Source organism: Pseudophryne corroboree, chromosome 2, assembly GCF_028390025.1.
Source record: "Pseudophryne corroboree isolate aPseCor3 chromosome 2, aPseCor3.hap2, whole genome shotgun sequence".
Taxonomy (NCBI): Eukaryota; Metazoa; Chordata; class Amphibia; order Anura; family Myobatrachidae; genus Pseudophryne; species Pseudophryne corroboree.
This window is the reverse complement of record NC_086445.1, coordinates 608,808,501-608,829,796: the sequence shown is the minus strand read 5'-3', so window position 1 is coordinate 608,829,796 and position 21,296 is coordinate 608,808,501. Positions and strand designations below refer to the sequence as shown.

The following is a 21,296-nucleotide window of genomic DNA, read 5'->3' as shown; positions in this document are numbered from 1 at the left end:
CAAGGGCATGTTTTGGTACGCCCCTCCCCTATACTGAATACTAAATTGGGGGCCTAGCCAACATTTGGTGGCATGTTACAGTTGAAAAGAAACAACATCGAAAAATCCTAAATTGGTGACAAAGGTGGTTGTAGACCTTGTGGAGCTCATGGTAATGTGATAATCTCCCAATGCCTCAATTAAAATAATGCGCAAATGTGACCCCCCACAGACCCAAACCCCCTTAACTCTCAATGATAATACTGCATCAAAAATGCCACCCCCCTTCCCCGCACACACACTGTTTCATAGTCCCCAATGCCTTAACCCTAGAACTGATATCCCGGACCTGATAATCCCTCTATGCATCAATGAAAATAATGTTGCAGAATTTCCTGAGAGGCAGGGAGAGATGCTGCAACATTAATGTAGAGAGAAGTGCTGCAGCCGCCGGGGCAGAGAGATGCCACAGCAGCTCGGGCAGGACAAAAGTAACCCTGGTGCACAGCGACAAGCAGACAGTGAGACATATAAAGAGGGTGGGCAAAGCTCCGGCATGTGCCGGCTGTCAGTGTCTCCTGCTGTTGCCTCTGGCCTGCCCTGTTCCCTACCTAGTCTCTGAGTCAGTGTGCACCCCCTGCTTCTCCTGTTCTGTGGCTGCCAGTACAGTGGCCCGCAGGAAGGGTGTGGAGGTGGGCGGCAGCGCACCCTCTAACTTTTCCGGCGCCCGGAGCTCGCTCTCCACTGGAGCCACCCTCGCAACACCCCTGGATGTACCTTGTTCTCACGATGCCAGCTGATCAGGAAGCACTCAAAGCCAGCCCTGGGACAATCTCTAATGCAAAGTCCTTCAGCCCTATAGTTGCCCAATGTCTGTCCATGATGATGGGCCTATTTATGGAATGCGGTGTCTACGTATGTAATGCCATTGGCATTTCTATAATGGGTGCAATGTGTCCAGTGCACACGGGCCCCTGGGTCCGTGTTTCACTACTTGTGTGTGCTCCCTCCCTGTACTGTGCTGTATGTAGTATGTGCTCCCTCCCTGTACTGTGCTGTATGTAGTGTGTGCTCCCTCCCTGTACTATGCTGTATGTAGTGTGTGCTCCCTCCCTGTACTGTGCTGTATGTAGTGTGTGCTCCCTCCCTGTACTATGCTGTTTGTAGTGTGTGCTCCCTCCCTGTACTGTGCTGTATGTAGTGTGTGCTCCCTCCCTGTACTGTGCTGTATGTAGTGTGTGCTCCCTTCCTGTACTGTGCTGTATGTAGTGTGTGCTCCCTCCCTGTACTATGCTGTATGTAGTGTGTGCTCCCTCCCTGTACTGTGCTGTATGTAGTGTGTGCTCCCTCCCTGTACTATGCTGTATGTAGTGTGTGCTCCCTCCCTGTACTGTGCTGTATGTAGTGTGTGCTCTCCCTCCCTGTACTATGCTGTATGTAGTGTGTGCTCCCTCCCTGTACTGTGCTGTATGTAGTGTGTGCCCCCTCCCTGTACTGTGCTGTATGTAGTGTGTGCTCCCTCCCTGTACTGTGCTGTATGTAGTGTGTGCTCCCTCCCTGTACTGTGCTGTATGTAGTGTGTGCTCCCTCCCTGTACTGTGCTGTATGTAGTGTGTGCTCCCTCCCTGTACTGTGCTGTATGTAGTGTGCTCCCTCCCTGTACTGTGCTGTATGTAGTGTGTGCTCCCTCCCTGTACTGTGCTGTATGTAGTGTGTGCTCCCTCCCTGTACTGTGCTGTATGTAGTGTGTTCTCCCTCCCTGTACTGTGCTGTATGTACTGTAGTGTGTGCTCCCTCCCTGTACTGTGCTGTATGTAGTGTGTGCTCCCTCCCTGTACTGTGCTGTATGTAGTGTGTGCTCCCTCCCTGTACTGTGCGGTATGTAGTGTGTGCTCCCCCTCCCTGTACTGTGCTGTATGTAGTGTGTGCTCCCTCCCTGTACTGTGCTGTATGTAGTGTGTGCTCCCTCCCTGTACTGTGCGGTATGTAGTGTGTGCTCCCCCTCCCTGTACTGTGCTGTATGTAGTGTGTGCTCCCTCCCTGTACTGTGCTGTATGTAGTGTGCTCCCTCTCTGTACTGTGCTGTATGTAGTGTGTGCTCCCTCCCTGTACTGTGCTGTATGTAGTGTGTGCTCCCTCCCTGTACTGTGCTGTATGTAGTATGTGCTCCCTCCCTGTACTGTGCTGTATGTAGTGTGTGCTCCCTCCCTGTACTGTGCTGTATGTAGTGTGTGCTCCCTCCCTGTACTGTGCTGTATGTAGTGTGTGCTCCCTCCGTGTACTGTGCTGTATGTAGTGTGTGCTCCCTCCCTGTACTGTGCTGTATGTAGTGTGTGCTCCCTCCCAGTACTGTGCTGTATGTAGTGTGCTCCCTCTCTGTACTGTGCTGTATGTAGTGTGTGCTCCCTCCCTGTACTGTGCTGTATGTAGTATGTGCTCCCTCCCTGTACTGTGCTGTATGTAGTGTGCTCCCTCTCTGTACTGTGCTGTATGTAGTGTGTGCTCCCTCCCTGTACTGTGCTGTATGTAGTGTGTGCTCCCTCCCTGTACTGTGCTGTATGTAGTGTGTGCTCCCTCCCTGTACTGTGCTGTATGTAGTGTGTGCTCCCTCCCTGTACTGTGCTGTATGTAGTGTGTGCTCTCCCTCCCTGTACTGTGCTGTATGTAGTGTGTGCTCCCTCCCTGTACTGTGCTGTATGTAGTGTGTGCTCCCTCCCTGTACTGTGCTGTATGTAGTGTGTGCTCCCTCCCTGTACTGTGCTGTATGTAGTGTGTGCTCCCTCCCTGTACTGTGCTGTATGTAGTGTGTGCTACCTCCCTGTACTGTGCTGTATGTAGTGTGTGCTCCCTCCCTGTACTGTGCTGTATGTAGTGTGTGCTCCCTCCCTGTACTGTGCTGTATGTAGTGTGTGCTCCCTCCCTGTACTGTGCTGTATGTAGTGTGTGCTCTCCCTCCCTGTACTGTGCTGTATGTAGTGTGTGCTCCCTCCCTGTACTGTGCTGTATGTAGTGTGTGCTCCCTCCCTGTACTGTGCTGTATGTAGTGTGTGCTCCCTCCCTGTACTGTGCTGTATGTAGTGTGTGCTCCCTCCCTGTACTGTGCTGTATGTAGTGTGTGCTCTCCCTCCCTGTACTGTGCTGTATGTAGTGTGTGCTCCCTCCCTGTACTGTGCTGTATGTAGTGTGTGCTCCCTCCCTGTACTGTGCTGTATGTAGTGTGTGCTCCCTCCCTGTACTGTGCTGTATGTAGTGTGTGCTCCCTCCCTCTATTGTGCTCTATGTAGTGTGTGCTCCCTCCCTGTACTGTGCTGTATGTAGTGTGTGCTCCCTCCCTCTATTGTGCTCTATGTAGTGTGTGCTCCCTCCCTCTATTGTGCTCTATGTAGTGTGTGCTCCCTCCCTGTACTGTGCTGTATGTAGTGTGTGCTCCCTCCCTCTATTGTGCTCTATGTAGTGTGTGCTCCCTCCCTCTATTGTGCTCTATGTAGTGTGTGCTCCCTCCCTGTACTGTGCTGTATGTAGTGTGTGCTCCCTCCCTGTACTGTGCTGTATGTAGTGTGTGCTCCCTCCCTCTATTGTGCTCTATGTAGTGTGTGCTCCCTCCCTGTACTGTGCTGTATGTAGTGTGTGCTCCCTCCCTCTATTGTGCTCTATGTAGTGTGTGCTCCCTCCCTGTACTGTGCTGTATGTAGTGTGTGCTCCCTCCCTCTATTGTGCTCTATGTAGTGTGTGCTCCCCCTCCTTGTACTTTGAAACATATAAGGTTAAAAAAAGGGGTTTGCAGAATAAAAAAATCAATAAAATCAGAAGTAGATTCAGTAGATATTGAAAGTGGGCATATCAGACCTTGTACATTCAGATGTACATCAGGGAAGGGCATTGTAGCAGCATATGCATAAAGTATTAGCATAGCATAAAGCAAAGGAGGCCCTAACTCTGTCTATCTCTCAGGACCTCTGAGGAGTGACCCCACCCTCTTGACAGACTGCTCCCCCTCAACAGAATCTGCCCCCATTAGGGCTGCTTCCATAAATTTCCCGGGCTGGTGTTCGATCCCAGTCCGCCCCTGCTAGTAGGCCTGGAGTCAGCCCTGCTGACAGTAATTGATAGTCTGCTGCATTGTGGAGGGCAGAGATGGGCTCTGTTATTGAAAATGTAGGTATGTCGCTGGCATTTAGAGGGAAGAGGCCAGGTATCTCCGTCGTTGCATGGAGATTTCCTGACATCTGCGACAGGCGGGTTGCATGTCCCCATGAGTGCCTCAAGGCAACCGACGGTGCTGGGGAAGATCTGATACTACGTCCGTGGATACAGTTTGGATCAGTAATGCAGCAGGTGTGACGTCTCATGCTGTATTACCATATTAGTGCTATCGCTGCTGCTTCTATGTAAGCAGCATCAATAGCAACTCCAACTACGTCTGAATTAGCCCCATTGTGCAGAGAACGGAGGTGCTCAGATTATCAGGTCCGTGTTCCTCACTTCTTCCACATCAGATCGCCGGCTGCACTATTATGCAGTCTATGCTCAGCTTTACTCTCACAAATAAGATCTCATATGATTTTATTTGTCACTTCTTTTATTTACCTATTATCTAAATGAAAAAAAAAAAAATCAGATATGTTTTTCTTGTTTTAAAAAATACATCACAATTTGACTGAGCAACTATGCAAACTATAAAGTATAAAGTGTATGTTACATTCTGCACAAGAGTATCTCTCACATCCTATGATTTTTATTTCCACAGATGCACAATCATGCAGTTACTGCAATTCAACTGTTTCTGCTTCTTGCAACCAACAATCAAACTATGTCATCTGCTCCTGCAACGCTGACTATGTCGGAAATGGTTTCAGCTGCACAAAAAGAGTATTTTGTGACAGCAAACCATGCTGTCCACAAGGGTATTCCTGGAATACGGCACAAAAAGCATGTGTAGATATAAATGAATGCAGCAGTAGTTCAACAAATGTGTGTCTCACCGGTTGTACAAATACACCTGGCTCATACAGGTGTACTGCTGACCCTGCTAACCCGCCATGTCCTACAAGTGCCTGTCCTACCGGTAATGACTGTATAAAAGATCAGAGTAATACAAGACAATGTATTGATCCTTGTTCTAATTACCAAGAGCTGGATGGATCAAACCGACTCTACACTATCAGCTCTTCTGGAAGATTCTCCACTGACAAATATTACTTTGGTTGGTACCGCTACAAGAATGGACTAAGGCTGAGGCAAGGCTGTGTGTCATCTTTAAAATGTGGTTCCCTTCAGCCATACAGTATAAGTAGCCACCCAAGTATTTATGACGGTGTGAAATCAATTGCTCTGTATTCTAATACATTATCAGGCTGCTATACTGGGCAAAATATTTCTGTGAAAGCCTGTCCTGGAGGATATTATGTGTACAAGTTTTCAGGGCTTCTGGTGGCCGAGGATTACTGCACAGGTGAGTTGAATATCTTGATTTAACTTGGTTATACAGTTTTTTCCAATATTATATATGTAATACAATTATATAGTTTGTATGCGACTATTAACTCAAAATAGTAAATTATAAAGGAGGTCTTTAAGCATAAAACACAATACTTTAGATAGGCATACACTATACAATTATCTGGCAGATAATCTGCCAGATCTAGCTGGTTGTAACAAAAATCTGGCAGTGGATGAGAGCAAATGACAATTGACCATTTGCTCCCAGACACTGGAAAACGAACAAAACCTGTTGTTCATACAAATTGGTTAAACCACAGAAAGATTTTGTCCATTTTCTAGTGTTTGGGAGCAAATGGTCGATTGTCATATTGCTCTCATCTGTTACCAGATTTTCATTCCAACCAGCCAGATGTGGCAGATTATCTGCTAGATAATTGTATAGTGTATGCCCAGCATTAAGACAAAATGCAAATACAAAAGTCAAAGAATTCATAAATGACTTTTAATATTCTTAATAATTAACACTAGGGTATACATTTGTATACATTTTTTCTTATAATACACATTCAGGAACTCATCAATCATAACAGCCATTGGTGCTAATTATGAGTTGGAAGAGAATCCTGTAACTGGGTGTAATATGTGCAACAGGAAAAATGGATTTGTGATGCAGGGTGGAAAATATAAAATATACAACTTTATATAGAGATGTGAGAGGTGTGAGACGGCCCAACTGTAACATACAGTGTATTATGGAGCTAGCCAGTATGTGTGTGCAGTGTTCAGGGTATGCAGCCCGTGCAGTACAGCGTGATTTGGCCCCAAACCTTTGCACCTTTGAAAACTGTGATCTTATCATTATATTTACATAATTTACACACACACACACACACACACACACACACACACACACACACACACACACACACACACACACACACACACCTTGTCCATAAGGGGGGTACACACGGAGCGATGTTCAGCTAATTTCTAAGCAATCTGACTAGCTTGCTTAGAAATTAGCTGAACATCCCTCCGTGTAGGGATGCCGGCAACAGCGATGCTCGGTCCCGCGTGTCACTATCGCCAGTGCTAGATTGGCCTGCATGCAGGCACAATCTAGGAGGTCGCTCATTTCACTGCTGGGTGAAATGAGCGTCCCCCCGTTTCCGTCACCCCCCTCGCTCCACACATCGCGCTGTGCTGTGTGGGGGAGAGATGTGTGCTGAGTGGTCTGTGCTAGATCGCTCAGCACACATCTCTGGGGAAATCGCCCCATCAGTGCAGCCCTATAAGGTGGCCACAACATCCCTCTCCAGGTCTGAGCTCTCAGCCGGTTCCACCTCACTTCTCCTTCAGATGGTGGTGGCTTCTCTCTCCTCTCCAGTGCCAAGCTCTCAGTCAGCTCCTCCTCTCTTCTCCTTCGGATGGCCACGACCTCCCTCTACTCTCCACGGCCAAACTCTCAGCCGGCTCTACCTCTCTTCTCCTTCGGGTGGCTGCAACCTCCCTTCCTCTCCAGGGCTGAGCTCTCAGTCAGCTGCACTCCTCTTTTCTTTGGATGGCTGAGACCTCCCTCTCCTCTCCAGGGCCGAGCTCTTAGTCGGCTCCACCTCTCTTTTTCCTTCAGATGGCCGTGGCCTCCCTGTCTGTAATTAAAAAAATAATAATAATATATATATAGATAGATAGATAGATAGATAGATAGATAGATAGATAGATAGATAGATATAGAGATAGATATATAAAACCATCCATACAAGAACGGCACTGAAGGCGTTGAAAAAATGCAAAGACCTGTATTTAGGCCCTAAATACAGGTTTTCGAATTTTTTCAATGCCTCAAGTGCCGTTCTTGTATGGATGGTTATTGCTTTGTTTATGATTCAGGCATGGAGAGCCTGATCAATTCGAACTGAGTGCCGGCTGCTGTGGATGCAATATATATATATATATATATACAGTATAAACCCGAGTCAGGATCAAAAGCACACATTGGCATCAATAAATACAACACCTAAACATATTATCAACAAATTTTTAAAACATGTAAATGAATAATACAGTAAAGGCCCATACACACTTGACGATAAAATGAGCGACGTCGTTCATTTCAGCCCTCATCAACGACGTCGCTCATTATATCGTCAAGTGTGTATGCATCCGACGACCACCGATGCGCGGCCCCGTGGGACGTTAACGACCCTCGCTTATCTGTGGAGCATGTATGCTCAATTTCCACTATGGTCGTTACCGACCAGAGACGTCGTTGAATGTGTATGGTGTGAACGACCAACGACCAAGCCACTGTTCACCAGCCCTGTTCCCAGCTCATTATTTTAATAAACTGTTCAGCTTGGATGCTTCAACGATGAATGGTCTTTGGTCGTTGGTCTTTGGTCGTTGGTAGTGTATATGCTCATGTCGTTTGCTCAGCTGTTCAAGGGAAGTTCAAGGGAAGTCGTTAACGATGTGTGCATCGTCAAGTGTGTATGGGCCTTAAGTCTTGACCCGGAAGTTACTTTAATGCAGCCAACACAGTTGTATATACAATTAAAATATTTATTTATATTTATTAACCAGTTAGCATCTGCGTGCTTTACTGATGGGTAATGTGTGATTGTAACATATTCCTAGATAACAAAGCATTCCATTCAGGATTGAAAGCTCTTAAAAATTCAGTTTTCAGAGACCCAAAAGGTTTTTGGTATTACTATGGTGATATCTATCATGTTACTTAGTGCCATTTTATAAATTGAAGAGAAATCCATATGAATACCAATAAGGAATAGACAATTAACTTAACTTTCTGTATTTTGTAGACATTGATCTGAAACTTTGTTTTATTTAAGACTTTGAAACTTTACATTTTTATCCGCTATTCAGCTGCTCTTACATATGCTAAATGATTGCTACTTTAGGTTATTATTAACATCTCTTATATGACACAAGTTTATGGGGCTGATTCTGAGTCAGATGTAGATGTGGCCGCAGCTTCAGTCACGTCTGTGTCATTATGATATATGCCGCTTAAACTCATTCCCTGTGTCTCATATCAGTCATACTGTCCCAACATCAGTTTTAAGATGGCGGGCGCACAGAAACATGCATTGAGGAGTTGTTCCAGGCACCTTGAAAGCCAAATGCACATGGCGTGGGGCAGCAACAATGCTGCCCTAGGGGCATCGGCACTGCTTGCACACACCCAATGTTATAGTTTATCAGAAGTATGCTTTCAAAATAATGAAAAATATGATCGACCTGTCAGAAAATAAGAAAATCTCAAAATGTATTCACTTTCCACTGAATACGAATAGGATCACCATTGTGGGGACCTGTGCAAAAGTCTGATAGTCAGTAAGATATAGGTGGTCATTCCGAGTTGTTCGCTCATAAGCTGCTTTTAGCAGCATTGCACACGCTAAGCCGCCGCCTACTGGCAGTGAATCTTAGCTTATCAAAATTGCGAACGAAAGATTAGCAAAATTGCGAATAGACACTTCTTAGCAGTTTCTGAGTAGCTCCAAACTTACTCGGCATCTGCGATCAGTTCAGTGCTTGTCGTTCCTGGTTTGACGTCACAAACACACCCAGCGTTCGCCCAGACACTCCTCCGTTTCTCCAGCCACTACCGCGTTTTTCCCAGAAACGGTAGCGTTTTTTCACACACACCCATAAAACGGGCAGTTTCCGCCCAGAAACACCCACTTCCTGTCAATCACATTACGATCACCAGAACGAAGAAAAAACCTCGTAATGCCGTGAGTAAATTCAGTAGCGGATCTTGCCACGGGCAAGCAGGACTTTTGCCCGGGGCGCCGCCTTCCGGAGGGCGCCGGCGCCATCCGGAGGGCACCGCACCAGGGCAAGATCCGCTACTGCCCAGCTGCCCTCCGCTACTGCCCGCTACGACCCGCCGCTGCCCGCTCCCCGCTCCGAAGGGAACTAGACGCGTAGCGTCTAGTTTCCCTTCATGGAGAGAACCTTTACTGTGCGGTGCGCGATGACGTCATCGCGCACCGCCCAGCTAAGGTCCTCTCCGCGAAGGGAACTAGACGCTACGTGTCTAGTTTCTCGTCGTGGAGAGGACCTTTGCTTTGCGGTGCGCGATGACGTCATCGCGCACCGCACAGCGTTTCAGCAGCGCTACTCTGAACAGGGGGCGTAACTGACCACGCCCCCTGCACAGAACCACACCCCCTACTTACCGCCCAGGGCGCCAATGGCGCTGGAACCGGCCCTGAGTAAATTACCTAACTGCACAGCAAATTTACTTGGCGCAGTCGCACTGCGGACATTGCGCATGCGCATTAGCGACTAATCGCTCCGTTGCGAGAAAAAAATAACGAGCGAACAACTCGGAATGACCCCCATTAAGCGGATGTTGTAGTGTGGATACCTTCAAGTGAGCGTGTATTAAGCACTTGCCTGGTATGGTTGCATCATTTGCAACCACACCAGACAGTGCGTTATCTGATCCAGGCTTGGACTGGCCCACAGGGGTACAGGGGAAACCACCGGTGGGCCCCACTGCCTGGGGGCCCACCTCCTGCTCTAACGATCAGGTTCCAGACTGTGCACTTAAATTATACATCATACATATGTTACCTTATTCTGGACTCTGGTGTATTTTCTACAGTGCATTGCTGTTATTAATCTGTTATTAATCTGGTACATTATCATTCATGCAGCAGCTGAATTACTATATATATTTATGAAGGAGCCCAAAAAGTTGCACTCACTAATGGTTAGTCAAACCAATTAGCTGGCAGGCCACACCCCCTCTGCAGACTGGCCACACCCCTAATATGGGCCCCCTACGACTGCATTTCCCCGGTGGGCCCTACATGCCCCAGTCCGACACTGATCTGATCTGGTCACAATCGATGTGACCGGTCAGATACACAGTGTGGACGGCTGCAAGAAGAGAATTTTCCCACAGCTGCTGTTCTCAGAGGGACCTTCCAATCCCTCTGCTTCCCTGCACCCTCCCCCAGTGTCTACCATGCTACCGATCACTGCTGACAATGCAGTACTCCCTGCCCAGCGGCTGCCGACATTAGCAGCCACTGAGAAAATTTAAATTAACTTAATTGCTACTCACTGCTGACAATGCAGTACTCCCTGCCCAGCGGCTGCCGACATTAGCAGCCACTGAGAAACTGTAAATTAACTTCATCGCTATTGTGTACCTGGTTATCAACGTTGTAAAATATTCCTTCCTACCCACCCAAGTTCTGTCTGTGTTCACACATTGAATAAAACAGACTTTGTGGGGACATTTGACATAATGGTAACAGTTCCTTGTGGGGACCAAACTTGTCTAAATTTTCACACACAATTTGTACTCAAACACCGACTGCGAAAAAAAGCAGTACCCCCATAAACCATACTTTTTTTTTTTTAGAAAATACTACAAGTCTTTTTGTTCATAAACTTCCTATCGGCAGATGTGAGACTGAGTGTAAAGCCACACAGTGAACCTTTTTTGCTAATAACTAAATTCTAACTTATCTAGAAATAACAACATAGATAACTGAAATTCCATTAATATCGGTCAACCGTATTTATTTTATAACACTTAACTAAGTATAGTGAAAGAAAGAAAGAAAGAAAGAAAGAAAGAAAGAAAGACCAGTCCATCAGCAACATTACATGTTAATGCTGATCCCATGTCCACAGCATGCCTTTAAGTAAACCAATTGGTTATTTGTCAATAACTGATCGAGGCCCCAACTCCCCCCCCCCCCCTCCAAGAACACCATAATAGGGCCTGCCAGACAGCCAATGCCCCTGACTCCCAGTAGGGTAGGTCAGACTAGATCGGTGATTTGAGAAGAGAGAGCGCGCCTCCATAAAGCAGCGCAATAGCCACCAGACTGCCGTTCTTTCCCACCACAGATTGACAAAACCCAACAGGCAAAAGAAAAGAAAAAATGTAAAGGAGACCAAATTAGGGAGGGAAGGTGGGTAATCCAGGAAAAAGAGGCAGGCCCTCTCTAACAAATTGCCTAAGATGTCCTCAGCTCCCACCCTAAACCACTCCCTTAAACCCAATTGGTTAAGCTCCCTAGCCTAATTAACTCTACAAATTCCTGTGTATAGGTTTCCCAGTCTCACCCCCCACCCCCCCCAGGAGTTTATACTTGCTCACGCTCATTCGAGCACTCGGCCGTCTTTATAACAATCAAAAGAAAATGTAACCAGAGGGGCAAATTTTTTATTTGATTTTTAGTGACATTTCAATAAAGTGAACCAGCAAAAACAGGGTGAGGCAAAATTAAAGCGTCCAGATTTCAAAGGTTAATAAAAGGCATCGTAAACGCTATTTCAAATTTTAGTACATAATCTAAAAGCTCATGAAATACACCTGGCCCATCTAGGAGTGGCACTGCAGTGGCAGACAGGATGGTACTTTTTAAAAAATAGGTCCCAAAGAGCATATCATGCAAAGAAAGAAAAGAGGTGCAAGATGGAATTGTCCTTGGGCCCTTCCACCCACCCTTATGTTGTATAAACAGGACATGCACGCTTTAACAAACCAATCATTTCAGCGACGGGGTCTGCCACACGACTGTGGATGAAATGATTGGTTTGTCTGGGCCTACACAAAAAAAAAGAAGCAATTAATCCCCCCACCAAAAAAAGAAGCAATTAATCTCTCCTTCCACAAACTGGCTCAACAAAGGCAAGATGTCGTCCTTATCCTCCGATTCCTCACCTTTTTCAGTGTGTACAGAGTATTACTTTGTCCCAACTGGAATCCACCATCACAGGTCCCTGTGTACTTTCTGGAGGAAATTGCTGGTAAGGGTCTTCCTGGAGGAATTTATAACCCATTTTGATGAACATCATCTTCTCCACATTTTATGGAAGTAACCTCCTACGCCAATTCCTGACAAGGTTACCGGCTGCACTAAACACTTTCGGAGTACACACTGGAGGGGGGGCAATGTAGGTAAAATAAAGTCAGTTTGTGCAAGGGCCTCCAAATTACCTCTTTTTTCTGCCAGTATACATACGGACTGTCTGACATGCCTACTTGGATGCTGTCACCCATCTAATCCTCCACCATTCTTTCAATGGTGACAGCATCATATGCAGTGACAGTAGATATGTTAGTAAATGTTGGCAGCTCCTTCATTCCGGGCCAGATGTCAAAACTTGCTCCTGACTTCCCTGCATCACCGCCAGCGGATGGCCTCGGAAATGTTATCCTTTTCCTTGCAGCTCCAGTTGCTGTAGAAAATGAAGGAAGAGCTGTTGACGGGTCACGTTCTGCTTGAGTTGACAATTTTCTCACCTGCAGGTCTTTGAACCTCTGCAGACTTGTGTTTGCCGGAAAGAGAGATACAACATAGGCTTTAAACCTAGTAGTGAGCACGGTGGTCAAAATGTAGTGCTCTGATTTCAACAGATTGATACCCTTGAATCCTGGCAAAGCGAATGAAGGGCTCCATCCACAAGTCCCACATACTTAGTGGAATGGCTCCATCTGAGCTCCTCCTTCAATTTCTTCAGCTGCTTCTGCAAAAGCCTGATGAGGGGAATAACCTGACTCAAGCTGTCAATGTCTGAACGGACTTCACATGTGGCAAGTTCGAAGGGTTGGAGAACCTTGCACAACACGGAAATCATTCTCCACTGCGCTTGAGTCAGGTACATTCCCCCTCCTTTGCCTATATTGTAGGTGGATGTATAGGCTTGAATGGCCTTATGCTGCTCCTCCATCCTCTGAAGCATATAGAGTGTTGAATTCTACCTCGTTACCACCTCTTGGTTCAAGTTATGCAGGGCAGGTTCAGGAGTGTTTGCTGGCACTCCAGTCTTCGGCACGCAGTTGCTGAAAGTCAAAAGTGGCCCGCTATATTTTTGGGTCACCGACAGCATCTCCTGTGCGTCCCAAATTCTGCACCACCAAATTAATTGTATGTGCAAAACATGGAATGTGCTGGAATTTGCCCAGATGTAATGCACGCACAATATTGGTGGCGTTGTCAGATATAAAAAATCCCCAGGAGAGTCTAAGTGGGGTAAGCCATTGTGCGATGATGTCCCCAAGTTTCTGTAAGAGGATGTCAGCAGTGTGACTCTTATGGAAATCGGTGGTACACAGCGTAGCCTGCCTAGGAACGAGTTGGCGTTTGTGAGATGCTGCTACTAGTGCCACTGCTGTTGTTGCTGTGGGAGGCAATACATCTACCCAGTGGGCTGTCACAGTCACGTAGTCCTTAGTTTGCCCTGCTCCACTTGTTCACATGTTCATGGTTAAGTGGACACTGGGTACAACCGCATTTTTCAGTACACTGAGGACACTTTTCTTATTGTCCCTGTACAGTTCGGGAATCGCTTGCCTAGTAAAGTGGTATTTAGACGGGATTTGGTACCGGGGACACAGTACATCCATCAACTGGCTAAATCCCACTGCACTAATGGCGGAAATCCGGATGCACATCTAACACCACCATAGTTGTTATGGCCTCAGTAATCCGCTTTGCAACAGGGTGACTGCTGTCATATTTCATCTTCCTCGCAAAGGATTGTTGGACAGTCAATTGCTTAGTTGAAGTCATACAAGTGGTCTTTGGACTTCCCCTCTGGGATGACGATCGACTCCCAGCAGCAACAACAGCAGCAGTAGGCGTACCATTTAAGGACCCTCCAGAGGAATCCCGGTTAGGAGAGGACTCATCAGTCATGCCAGTGACATGGCCTGCAGGACTACTTACGTTCCTGACTGAGGAGGAAATTGACGTTGAGGGAGTTGGTGGTGTGGCTTGCAGGAGCTTGGGTACAACAGGAAGAAGGGATTTAGGTGTCAGTGGACTGCTTATGCTCTTACCAAAGGTTTCTGTACTTGACAATGACTTCTGATTAATGCACTGCAGGTGATGTGTAAGGGAGGATGTTCCTAGGTGGTTAAGATCCTTACCCCTACTTATTACAGACTGACAAAGGCAACACACGGCTTTACACCTGTTGTCTGGATTGTGGAGAAATAATTCCACACCGAAGAGGTGGCTTTTTTGGTATTTTGCCCAGGCATGACAATGGACTTTCTTATCCCATGGACAACAACTGTCTCCACTGGTGTCTTATTCAAACAAACCACATCACCATCAAAATCCTCATTGTCAACTTCCTCCTCAGCGCCAGCTACACCAATATACTCCTCATCCTGTTGTACGTCTACAGTGACATCCTTAATCTCAATATCAGCAACTGGACTGGCGGTGCTCCTCCCAGCAATTGCAGGGGGTGTGCAGTTGGTGTTAGGAGCCTCCTCTTTCCATACAGTATTGGGAAGGTCAGGCCTAGACATCGGACACACTTGGACTCTCTTTGGGGATTTGTGATATCTCTGAGCGCACAGTTGTTTTTTCCGATGCTTTAACAAGCTTAATTTTTGAAAAAAATTTGAGAGGGAGGAGGGCTTCATTAGAAGCTGAGCCACCAGTTATGAACAAAGGCCAAGGCCTTAGCCTTTCCTTGCCACTTCATGTCGTGAATGGCATATTGACAATTTTACATTTCTCATCAGATAATTTATTTTTCTTTCTGATTATTAATTCTTGCTTCTTCGATTTTACATGCCCTCTATGACATTGGACATCGGCCTTAGCAGACAACGTTGATGGAATGGCATCATCAATGTCATGACTGGTGGCTTCATCAGCTTCAGCACTAGTACTAGGAACTGGAAGTGGTTCCTGATCTTCCACTATTTTTTCCTCCAAATTGTTGTTCTCCGTTTAAAAGGACAGCACCACTTTATTATTACAGCACCCCTGTATTCTTACAGCATACAGGACCACTGTGCTTTTATTTTAACAACAGAAGCACCCCTGAATTATTACAGCAAACAAAACTGGGCCAGAACCCCCGTATTTTCACAGCATACAGGACCAGTGTGCTTTTATTTTAAAAACTGCACTCCTGAATGTTTACAGCATACATGGACAGTGTTCTTTTATTTTAACACCTGCACCCCTTAATTTTGACAGCATACAGGACCAGCATGCTTTTATTTTAACAATAGAAGCACCCCTGAATTATTACAGCATACAAGACTGGGCCAGCACCCCTGTATTTTCACAGCATGCAGGATCAGTGTGCTTTTATTTTAACAACTGCACCCCTGAATTATTACATCATACAAGACTGGGCCAGCACTTCTGTATCTTCACAGCATACAGGACCAGTGTGTTATATTTTAACAACTGCACCCCTGAATTTTTACAGCATATAGGGCCAGTGTGCTTTTATTTTAACAACTGCACCCCTGCATTTTTACAGCATACAGGACCAGTGTGCTTTTATTTTAACAGGAGCACCCCTGAATTATTACAGCATCCAAGACTGGGCCAGCACCCCTGTATTTTCACAGCATACAGGACCAGTGTGCTTTTATTTTAACAACTGCACCCTTGAATTTTTACAGCATACAGGACCAGTGTGCTTTTATTTTAACAGAAACAACCCTGAATTTTTACAGCACACAGGGCCAGTGTGCTTTTATTTTTTCAACTGCACCCCTGAATTTTTACAGCATACAAGACAGTGCCAACACCCCTGTATTTTCACAGCAAACAGAATCAGTGTGCTATTATTTTTACAACTGCACCCCTTAATTTTTACAGCATACAGGGCCAGTGTGCTTTTATTTTAACATCTGCACCCCTGAATTTTTACAGCTTACAAAACAGGGTCAGCACCCCTGTAATTTTACAGCATACAGGACCAGTGTGCTTTTATTTTAACAACTGCACCCCTGAATTTTTACAGCATACAAGGCAGTGTCAACACCCCTGTATTTTCACAGCATACAGGAACAGCGTACTATTATTTTAACAACTGCACCCCTGATTTTTTACAGCACACAGGGCCAGTGTGCTTTTATTTTAACAACTGTACCCTTGAATTTTTACAGCATACAAGACAGTGCCAAAACCCCTGTATTTTCACAGCCTAGAGGACCAGTGTGCTATTATTTTAACAACTGCACCCCTGAATTTTTACAGCACACAGGGCCAGTGTGCTTTTATTTTAACATCAACACCCCTGTATTTTTACAGCATTCAGGACCAGCATGCTTTTATTTTAACAACAGAGTCACCCCTGAATTTTTACAGCATACAAGACTGGGCCAGCATCCCTGAATTTTTACAGCATACAGGACCAGTGTGCTTTTATTTTAACAACTGCACTGCTGAATTTTTACAGGAGAAGAGATCTCGGAATAATGGTCCTAATTTAGAGATGGAAGCAATTAGCACAGTTACCGCATCTTTGTATGCATCCGCTGTGCTAAAATATGTAAAAGTTGCAGGAGGCGCATGTATTAATTAGATTGACACCCATTGAATGCTTATGTGTTGTGCTCCTGCAACCAAAGATGCAGCATCTGATTATCTGCATGAATGTCGGTTATTTGGGTAATTATCAGGGTGACCAGAAAATTCACACTGCTGAAGTCAATGAAGCTGCGTACAAGGATGCAGTCACTGGCTTCAACACACCCAGAACATTCCATTCCTGCAACACTGCCTGTTGTTGCCCCCAAATGCAAGCAGCATGTTCAGGGCACTGTCTGCGAGCGACATCACTCGCAACTCCCCCCCCCCCCGGTTTCTGTGCAGATTCAAAACCATCTGAGATTTGTGTAATTAGACCCCATATCCCCCCATCTGTTCAGAAAGAATAATTGTGTACTTTTTCAGTTATCGGGGGTCATTCCGAGTTGTTTGCTCGTTATTTTTTTTCACTACGGAGCGATTAGTCGCAAACTGCGCATGCGCAATGTACGCAGGGCGCCTGCGCCAAGTAAATTAGCACAAAAGTTTGATATTTTACTCACGGCGTAACTAAGTTTTTTCATCATTCTGCTGATCGTAGTGTGATTGACAGGAAGTGGGTGTTTCTGGGAGGAAACTGGCCGTTTTCTGGGAGTGTGCGGAAAAAGGCAGGCGTTTCAAGGAAAAACGTGGGAGTGTCTGGAGAAATGGGGGAGTGGCTGGGTGAATGCTGGGTGTGTTTGTGACGTCAAACCAGGAACGAAAATAGGGATTTTTGTTTACTTACCGTAAAATCTTTCTCTGAGTCCATCTGGGGGACGCTGCGCCGTTACTTGTGGGTTAGAGGTGTGTGGTAGTGGAGTTTGGCACAGAATCTATTAAAAGCTGCCTCCTCCCCCCTCTAACCCCTCCCATCTACTTCCTGCTCAGCCATCATTCAGTTAACGTTTAGCCAAGCCAAAGATGATAGACCCAAAAAAACAACCAAATAAACCAGACAAAACTACGGGAGGGATCGCAGCGTCCCCCAGATGGACTCAGAGAAAGAGATTTTACGGTAAATAAACAAAAGTCCCTATTTCTCTGTCATCCATCTGGGGGACGCTGCGCTGTTACTTGTGGGATTTCCCAAAGCAAGCTAATGAGAGGAGGGAGATGTTGACGGCATAGCCATCTGTAAAATACGATGCCCAACAGAGGCAGTCTCAAAACCAAAAGTAAGAAAACGGTAAAACTTTGTGAACGTATGAACTGGCGACCAGGTCGCCGCCCTGCACAGTTGCTCAATAGATGCACCACCGCGAACAGCCCAAGAAGCTCCAACTGCTCTAGTCGAATGAGCCCTAATTGAGTCAGGAACCGAAACATTTGAAGACACGTAAGCCTGTCTGATGGCCGAAGTTACCCAATGAGCCACAGTGTTCTTGGAGGCCGGCCAACCTCGTTTGGGAGCATCAATCAATACCAACAAGGTATCCTTACGACGGAAAGACTCCGTGCGAGACAAATAAATACGTAAGGCCCGAACAACATCCAAGAGGGCCAAATGGGAATTCTCCCCCGGAGAAGACGACGGAGTAAAAGCTGGAAGAACAATGTCCTGATTTAAATGAAATGCCGAAACAACCTTTGGCAGGAAAGAAGGTTTAGTCCGCAGAACCACCCGGTTCTCATGAAACACTAACAAGGGTGGCCTGCAAGAAAGAGCCGCCAACTCAGACACTCGCCTAGCGGAAGCAATAGCCAAAAGAAAAACAACTTTTTGTGTCAGATAACGCAGTTTCACAGATTCCAAAGGCTCAAATGGAGATTTTTGAAGGGCCGTAAGGACCAAGTTTAAATCCCATGGAGGAACCAGAGGAACAAAAGGTGGTTGAATCTGAAGTACTCCCTGAAGGAATGCCCCGCTTTTCGCACCAAGCAATGTAAATACGCCATACCCTATGATAAATGCCGGAAGTCACCGGCTTCCTAGCCCGAATCATCGTCTGTACAACAGAATGCGAAAGACCTTTTGCTTTTAAAATCTTGGATTCAAGAACCAAACCGTCAAAGCCAGCCGACTTAAATCTGGGTGGCGACAAGGCCCTTGAAGAAGAAGATCTGGACATAGGGGAAGGTGAAAGTGGTCTCCGACGACCATGCTGCGCAGAAGAGTGTACCACTGTCGGTGCGGCCAATCTGGAGCCACCAGAATTATGGCGAGACCTTCTCGCCGAATGCGTTGAAGTAGACGTGGAAGCATTGGAATTGGCGGAAACACGTACCCCAGTTGGAACTGCCATGGAGCTGTTAGAGCATCGATTAGAAATGCTTGAGGATCCTGAGTACTCGAACCGTAGTGAGGAAGTTTCTTGTTGAGTCGACACACCATTAGGTCTACATCTGGCAGTCCCCAGCGGTCCACTAGAGAAACACTTCCTGGTGAAGTTCCCATTCTCCCGGATGGATCATGTGACGACTCAAAAAATCCGCTTCCCAGTTCTCGACTCCTGGAATGTGAATTGCGGATATTACGGGAACCCAACGTTCCGCCCACGTGAGAATCTGAGCGACCTCTCTCATTGCGGGCCAGCTGCGAGTTCCTCCTTGTTTGTTGATGTAAGCCACTGCCGTGGCGTTGTCGGACTGCACACGAACCGGATGACCCTGTACCATGGTCTGAATCTGAAGGAGTGCGTACCGGATTGCCCTCAATTCCAGAATGTTGATCTGTAATTTTGACCCCTGACTGGTCCAGCGCCCCTGGAAGTGATAAGTCTGGAACACTGCTCCCCAACCGCTGAGGCTTGCATCCGTGGTGATCATCAACCAAGACCAAACCGTGAACGTTGCTCCTTTTCTCAAATTCTGACTCTGAAGCCACCAGTGAAGCGACTGATGAGTCCTTTCCGACAAGCGGATCAACTGCAATTCGAGACGTGGATCCTGCCGAGCCCAACAGCCGAGAATCTGAGCTTGAAGAGGTCGGGCATGAAATCTGGCGTATGGAACTGCCTCGAAGGAGGACACCATTTTGTCCAACACCTGCATGCATCTGAGGACTGACACTACCGGTAAGTGTAACAGGGTCCGGATTCTGGCCTGTAGATCCTGAATCTTGTCCGTAGGAAGAAACACCTTCTGGCTGTTGGTATCGAATAAAAGTCCCAGAAAATCCATTTTCTGGGAAGGAAGTAACGACGACTTTGGAAAGTTGATTATCCACCCGAACGACTGCAGAGTTTCTGTCGTTAGACGCAGGTTCTGAGTGAGAATTTCCGCTGACGGGGCCTTGACCAACAGGTCGTCCAAGTATGGAGTGATGTTGATCCCTTGGCAACGGAGAACCACGACGACATGACCCATTACCTTTGTAAAAACTCGAGGAGCCGTAGAAAGACCAAAGGAAAGAGCCTGAAATTGAAAATGCCATGGCCCGACTGCAAATCCCAGAAGAGGCTGATGACCTATCCAAATCGGGACATGTAAGTAGGCGTCTTTTATGTCTATTGAAGCCAAATATTCCCCTGGCTCCATGGCGGCGATAATTGAACGAATGGATTCCATCTTGAATTTTTGGGTTGAGAGATACGGGTTGAGGGCTTTTAGATTCAGAATGGGTCGGAACGAACCATCCGGTTTGTCCACGAGAAAAAGACCCGAGTAAAAACACCGACCCCTCTGAGGAGAGGGCACCGGAATGATTACTCAATTTTGTAAGAGAGTTGCTGTTGCCTGAAGAAGAGCTTGACATCTGGAGGGATCGTCTGGGAGAGGTGTGACGAATAGCCGGAAAGAGGCTGTCTCTTCGAGATCCAACATATATCCTCTGGATATGACCCCCATTACCCACCGATCTGGTTTCGACAGGAGCCACACTTCCCTGAACTGAAGTAACCGAGCCCCAACCTTCATCGATCCCTCTGGAAGACCTGAAGCGTCGTGCCTCAGGCTTGTCGGCAGGCTTACTGGCCGGTCTGCGAGTAGCCTGAGGTCCTCTACCTCTAAATGCCCCTCTTCGTGGAAATCTGGAGAAGGCACGAAAGGTCTGGAAACTACCTCTGCCCTGCGTACGAAAGGACCAAAACCTTGTAGGTTTCGGTTTGTGAGGAGCAGATGGAAGAAAGGGGCTCTTTCCTCCAGTAGTATCCGAAATAATCTTCTTTAACTCCGATCCAAAAAGAAACTCCCCTTCAAAAGGAACTGCCGTCAAGGTCTGCTTTGAGTCCGAATTAGCATTCCAAACCCTAAGCCAAAGAGACCGTCTTGCTGATACTGTCAAGGCAGATACCCGGGCCTGTAGCGCAACAGAATCTAACAAGGCCTCACCTACATAAGTAAGCGCCTCCGAAATCTGTTCTGCTAACTGAATGGCTTCCGACGGATCGTCCGACTGCATCCCAGATACGACCTGTGCTAGCCATTCATCCACGGCCTTAAGGACCCAGGCACCCGCCAGAACTGGACGGAGAGAGACCCCTGATAAAGAAAACATAGATTTTAGTAATGCTTCTATTTTCCTATCGGTAGGGTCTTTTAATGTCACGGACTGTACCGAAGGAATAACCGTAGCTTTTGCCAAATGTGAAATAGGAGCGT

At 46.6% G+C, this 21,296-nt stretch overlaps 1 protein-coding gene across 3 annotated transcripts in view; it reads left to right on the top strand.

The window, feature by feature from the left end:
• LOC135039548 (mucin-2-like) overlaps positions 1 to 21,296 on the top strand; it is a 95,026-nt gene that overhangs the window by 44,012 nt on the left and 29,718 nt on the right. For all 3 annotated transcript variants that reach the window (XM_063954741.1, XM_063954739.1, XM_063954740.1), the window contains exon 4: positions 4,727 to 5,431. In XM_063954741.1, coding sequence (XP_063810811.1) covers positions 4,727 to 5,431 — 705 coding nt within the window. The remainder of the gene's footprint in view (positions 1 to 4,726; positions 5,432 to 21,296) is intronic.